Source organism: Eschrichtius robustus, chromosome 16 (assembly GCF_028021215.1).
Source record: "Eschrichtius robustus isolate mEscRob2 chromosome 16, mEscRob2.pri, whole genome shotgun sequence".
In the NCBI taxonomy this organism is placed as follows: domain Eukaryota; kingdom Metazoa; phylum Chordata; class Mammalia; order Artiodactyla; family Eschrichtiidae; genus Eschrichtius; species Eschrichtius robustus.
The window spans coordinates 28,026,886-28,033,395 of record NC_090839.1 but is presented as its reverse complement, the minus strand read 5'-3'; the positions used below and the strand labels follow the sequence as shown (position 1 = coordinate 28,033,395).

General features: G+C 37.4%; 1 protein-coding gene across 1 annotated transcript; it reads right to left on the bottom strand.

Moving 5' to 3' along the window:
* Positions 1 to 2,702: 2,702 nt before the first annotated feature.
* On the bottom strand, positions 2,703 to 4,874 carry DEFB129 (defensin beta 129). The gene is made up of 2 exons (XM_068525068.1): positions 4,817 to 4,874; positions 2,703 to 3,148 (listed from the first exon to the last, which is right to left on the bottom strand). The coding sequence occupies exons 1-2, from the start codon at positions 4,872 to 4,874 to the stop codon at positions 2,703 to 2,705; spliced, it is 504 nt and encodes a 167-aa protein (XP_068381169.1).
* Between the last annotated feature and the right edge of the window lie 1,636 nt (positions 4,875 to 6,510).

Genomic DNA, 6,510 nt, shown 5'->3' with positions numbered 1-6,510 from the left:
TTTTTCCTGTAATTGATATCTAATCTCATAGCATTGTGGTTGGAAAAGATACTTGATACGATTTCAATTTTCTTAAATTTACCAATGCTTGATTTGCGACCCAAGATATTATCTATCCTGGAGAATGTTCCATGAGCACTTGAGAAGAAAATGTATTCTGTTGTTTTTGGATGGAATGTCATATAAATATCAATTAATTCTATCTTGTTTAATGTGTCATTTAAAGCTTGTGTTTTTTTCTTATTTATTTTCATTTTGGATGATCTGTCCGTTGGTGAAAGTGGGGTGTTAAAGTCTCCTACTATGATTGTGTCACTGTCGATTTCCCCTTTTATGGCTGTTAGCATTTACCTTATATATTGAGGTACTCCTATGTTGGGTGCATAAATATTTACAATTGTTATATCTTCTTGGATTGATCCCTTGATCATTATGTAGTGTCCTTCTTTGTCTCTGGTAATAGTCTTTATTTTAAAGTCTATTTTGTCTGATATGAGAATTGCTACTCCAGCTTTCTTTTGATTTCCATTTACATGGAATATCTTTTTCCATCCCCTCGCTTTCAGTCTGTATGTGTCCCTAGGTCTGAAGTGGGTCTCTCGTAGACAGCATATATATGGGTCTTGTTTTTGTATCCATTCAGCCAGTGTGTGTCTCAGCATATATATGGGTCTTGTTTTTGTATCCATTCAGCCAGTGTGTGTCTTTTGGTTGGAGCAATTAATCCATTTACATTTAACGTAATTATTGATATGTGTGTTCTTTTTACCATTTTCTTAATTGTTTTGGGTTTGTCATTGTAGGTCTTTTTCTTCCCTTGTGTTTCCTGCCTAGAGAAGTTCCTTTAACATTTGTTGTAAAGCTGGTTTGGTAGTGCTGAATTCTCTTAGCTTTTGCTTGTCTGTAAAGGTTTTAATTTCTCCATCAAATCTGAATGAGATCCTTGCTGGGTAGAGTAATCTTGGTTGTAGGTTTTTCCTACAAAAGTGAAAGTGTCACTTTAAATATGTCCTGCCACTCCCTGCTGGCTTGCAGAATTTCTGCTGAAAGATCAGCTGTCAACCTTATGTATGTTATTTGTTGTTTTCCTTATGTATGTTATTTCTTGTTTTCCCTTGCTGCTTTTAATATTTTTCTTTGTATTTAATTTTTGATAGTTTGATTAATATGTGTCTTGGTGTGTTTCTCCTTGGATTTATCCTGTATGGGACTCTCTGCGTTTCCTGCACTTGATTGACTATTTCCTTTCCCATGTTAGGGAAGTTTTCAAGTATAATCTTTTCAAATATTTTCTCAAACCCTTTCTTTTTCTCTTCTTCTTGGACCCCTATAATTCGAATGTTGGTGTACTTAATGTTGTCCTAGAGGTCTCTGAGACTGTCCTCAATTCTTTTCATTCTTTTTTCTTTATTCTGCTCTGTGGTAGTTATTTCCACTATTTTTTCTTCTAGGTCACTTATCTGTTCTTCTGCCTCAGTTATTCAGCTATTGATTCCTTCTAGAGAATTTTAAATTTCATTTATTGTGTTGTTGATCATCGTTTGTTTGCTCTTTAGTTCTTCTAGGTCCTTGTTAAACATCTCTTGTATTTTCTCCATTCTATTTGCAAGATTTTGGATCATCTTTACTGTCATTACTCTGAATTTTTCAGGTAGACTGTCATTTCCTCTTCACTTGTTTGGTCTGGTGGGTTTTTATCTTGCTCCTTCATCTGCTGCATACTTCTCTGTCTTCTCATTTTGCTTAACTTACTGTGTTTGGGTTCTCCTTTTCACAGGCTGCGGGTTTGTGGTTCCCATTGTTTTTGGTGCCTGCCCCCAGTGGGTAAGGTTGGCTTGTGTAGGCCTCCTGGTGGAGGAGACTGGTGCCTGTGTTCTGGTGGGTGGGGCTGGATCTTGTGTTTCTGGTGGGCAGGGCTGCATTTGGTGGGGCAGTGTTTTTTTTAAAACATTTTAAAATGCTTTTTAGCTTTTCAGACCCTATTTTTACATTTTTTAATGTGGCTACTAGAAAATTAAAAATTACCTACATGATTTGCATCTGTGGTCCGTATCCTGTATCTATGGGAAGAACCGCTCTACCTATTGCCTGTTGTCCCACTGGGAATCATGTTGAAAATGCCTTGGCTCAGAGATAGAAGTCATATATCTTCTCCCTTACCCCTCTTCCCTCCTCTCAGTCCCCCATATTTTTATCTTAAATGGCCTCATGAATTTAGGTTATGTGCTTCTGTGGAGAAGGTAGACTTGCTCTCCTCACATTCTATTTTGCATATCGTTCTTTCTGTGGGGAAAAATCTATGAAAAAAGAAAATATGTCTGCTGTTTTCATTCCTGTTGCCCCAAGAAAAGCACATAATATGAGAACCATAAATCTTCATTACAGGGGCTTATTTTGGTCCATCCATGGGCCAAATTCAATGTTGTAGTCAGCATTCCTGGTGCTTGCTTTCTCCTGGGCATGTAAACTAAAATTCTATCTTTTTCTAGCTCTATCTCCTCTTTGAGGCTCCTGAGAGAATGATAACATTATGTAAACTGTGGGTGCTTAAACAGTGTTTATTGAATGACTGATGATAAAGGAAACAGTTCTATGTCTCAGTTTATAGAAGCAAAGATAAAGAGGAACTTGGTGTTTTAAAGGAAAGACCCACATCCCTGCTCATCTGCTTCCTCCAGCTCCAGTCATGTTGTCAGCAGTGTCTATGGTGGTGGTGCTGGTGGTGGGGAGTCAGTGGCTGAATCTCTTCTTTTTTTGGTGTCACTCTTGGTAGAAGTAGCAGTGTGTATTATCTTTCCTGCCATCATGGGGTTGGTGGTGGCAGAGTTCACAGTGGTGGCATTTGGGATGACGATGGTGTTGATGTTGGCAAAAGGGTTGACACTTCTGAATTTGGGCAGAAGAGATAAAGTATGATTTTTTGTTTGCATCACAACACTAAAATTCTTGGTAATTTTTAGCAGTTCCTGAGAGTCCTCTTCAAGTGTGTGGAGCATTTCATTTTGTATGTAGCTTTTTATCAATCGAACCACTTTTGGTCCAATACAACATTTTTTCTTTTTGCATTTATCTACCTCTTTTTCGTCCATGGCGCAGTGGTCTTTGCATCTCCCAAAACCCATTACACATCTTCCCAAACCAAAGTATTCTGCACAAAGAAAAGAGAAAACCGAAGTGCTAAGGTTAATAACTAGATATGATATTAAAATTGCTGGAGCAAGAGGAATAGCGGCAGAGGGAGTTTGTTAATGCTAAATTTTAAGTACAGTGGTTAGGGATGTTGGTGGAGGCAACTGGCAGGCCAAGAGAGTCTTTGTACACCTCTGAAATCCAAAATAAATCTCTAGTCTCCCTTCATTGAATAATTTAAAAAATCTAAAGAGGAAAATGGAATGCAATTATTTGCTTCAGGATAAGATTTTAGACCTCTAATCGTAGACACTTGTAGAGTATCACTATCTCTCCCCATGATCCTAGGAAATACCAACAAGAGTAAAATCTATCATAAAACTAATTCAAGAAAGAATTTCAAAAGAGAATCAATAAGACTTTCAGAAGTTCTGGGTTCTTGCCAAACTCAGTGGTCCATGACCTCACTCTCCTTGACAATCGCTTGACCTGTGGTTCCTGGGGCATGGTGTTCTATCATTTTCAGCCTCTCTGGACACTATGTCCCTCAGAGGTCTTATTTATTATCATAGCCTTAACCTCATCTCTATGAAGGTAACTCCCACACATTGTTATCTATATCTCTAAATTCCCTGCTTAGAGTAGTACCTCATCTTCATCTGCTGGATGATTTTTCCATCCCATTGTTCCATCTATTTCTCTTTTCCAAATCAAGAAGCTTCTCCCTCACTCAACAATTCAACTGATTTTCTATAAAGCACAAGAGATTTATGTAGCACCTAATGTTCACATGCATTTCAATATTGTTTCTCACCGAAGACAACACTGTAAAATTCTTGTATTTTAAGCAGCTACACTGATTAACCCTACTATCTTATGTGGAATTTGAGGCTCAAATTTGACTTTACCCAAGATGACACAGCCATACTGGCTTATATTATAGCCCTTCTCTTAAGGTCCCAAGATAAAAAAAAAATAGAATCATCTTTGACTCTTTTTTCTTTCCCTTCCTAGACCCATTGCCAATTTAATATCTGGATGATTCTTGTATTTTGAAACAAGTCTCAATGTTTCTATCTTCTTTTCAAAAAACAGTGGCCAAACTTCTGATTCAGCTTTTTGCCATGATGTGTTCCTAGATGCTCCTATGGGTAATTTGGGGATTTCTAATAAAACAAAGGCTGAGAGAAGGAATGAAACTCTATAAAAATCTGAAAAATTTGAGATGGAGAACATAGACCTGTTTACTGGATCCTGAGAGGAGATTTTCTGAGTGTAAGGGTAAGGACTTCCTCCTTATTATACCAAGGTACAAACTGGTAGGAACCTTTACTTCAAGAGATGGTTTAAATTAGAAAAAGAGCGAAAATGAGGTGGACTTGGCATAAGTCCCAGATGACAACTATTAGAGGGCAGGAAGGCAGTTTTATATGTTGGATAATTTCTGAGTACACAAACAACATCCTACTTTCTCTGTAGCTTCCTGTGTTTCCCCATCAGACACAGTCTGGGGTTGGAGCCTATGGGGATATGTGGGGGATGGTGTATGACTGATGCAGTACATAAACTTTTCAGCCATATCTTGGGCATCTCATTTTTTAGCGTCTCTTTGGGTTCCCATTATCATGGACAGCCAAATCCCTGCTTCCTCAAACCGCTCCCTCTTAAACCTAGGATTTCACATTACCTGTGTTCACCTGGTACTGTAGCATGAGGCTGGCAAAGATAGGAAAAAGGAGCTTCATGGCTGGGTGCCAGAGAGGAAGCCTTGGATCTGGGTTCGTGTTCTTGAGCTCCAGCCTTTATTGGCATCTTCATGGCCTTAGGCTATGAGCAGTAAAGTGCAACCAAATCTCACAGCAATTGTGTTTTCTATGATTCTGTTTGAGAATGGTCTTTCCTGAACACCTCATGCAACAAATTTCCTGTTCTTGATCCTGGGGGGGAAATATAAGACACATAAGTTATGAAAGAAAATCCAAACCCTTTACACCTCTCCTTCTTAAGGTTTATTCAGGGCAAGAGTAATACATCTGCTTCACTATTTGTGAGCCTAGTTTTGCCTAAGGCATTTAGTGTATGAGATTCAGAAGAGCAGAACTTGCTATAACCATAGACTCCTGGAGGATAGAGACTCTGTCTTTTTTGTACTCTTGTTTCCAATGGCCATTACGGGTACTGAATCAACATAAGAACTCAATACATGTTTGTTGAATGAGTTTGTGGGAGGCAGTTCTTGGCATAACTTTAACTTCTTAAAAAAATGAGATATAATTAACATATAACACTATATTAATTTCAAGTGTATATCATAAGGATTCAATATTTGTATATATCCTCAGAAGTGGAATTGCTGGATTATATGGTAGTTCTATTTTTATTTATTTGAGGAACCTCCATATTATTTGTATAGTGACTGAACCAATTTACATTCTTACCAACAGTGTACATAGGTTCCCTTTTCTCCTCACCTTTTACATCCTTGCCAACACCTATCTCATCTTCTTGATGATAGACATTCTAACAGGTGTGAGGTGATATCTCATCATGGTTTTGATTTGCATTTTCCTGGTGATTAGTGATGTTGAACATCTTTTTGTGTAGCTGTTGGCCATCTGTATGTCTTCTTTGGAAAAATGTCTATTCAGTTCCTCTGCCCATTTTTTAATTGATTTTTTTTTTTGCTATTGAATTGTATGAGTTCTTTATATGTTGATAATTCAGATATTAACCTCTTATCAGATATATGATTTGCAAACATTTTCTCCCATTTGGTAGGTTGCCTTTTCATTTTGTTGATGATATTCTTTGCTGCACAGAAGTGTTTTAGTTTGTTGTACTCCCACCTGTTTATTTTTGCTTTTGTTAACTTTGCTTTTGGTGTCAAATCTAAAACAATCATCGCCAAGACTGATATTAAGGAGCTTACTGCCTGTATTTTCTTCATGGAGTTTGATGGTTTTAGGTTTTACATTCAGGTCTTTAATCCATTTAGAGTTAATTTTTGTGTATGATGTAAGATAATGGTCCAGTTTCATTCTTTTGCATGTTGCTGTCCAGTTTTCTCAACACCATCAATTGAAGAGGATGTCCTTTCCCCATTATATATTCTTGGCTCCTTTGTTGTAAATTAATTGACCTATATGTGTGGTTTTATTTCTGGGCTCTCTATTCTTTCTGCTCAATTGATCTTCATGTCTGTTTTTTTGCCAATGCAGTACTGTTTTGATTACTATAGATTTGTAATGTATTTTGAAATCAGGGAGTGTAATACCTCCAGCTTTCTTCTTTGTCAGTAGTGCTTTTCTATTTTGGGTCTTTTGTGGTTCCACAGAGGTTTTAGAATTGTTTGTTCTAGTTCTGTGAAAAAAGCCATTGGAA

Bases quoted from the DNA above. Each gene is read 5' to 3' on its own strand.
- DEFB129 (XM_068525068.1), bottom strand. From the start codon at position 4,874: ATGAAGCTCCTTTTTCCTATCTTTGCCAGCCTCATGCTACAGTACCAG. The intron at 3,149-4,816 runs GTAATGTGAAAT...TTCTTTGTGCAG, and splicing joins ACAGTACCAGGTGAACACAG to AATACTTTGGTTTGGGAAGA.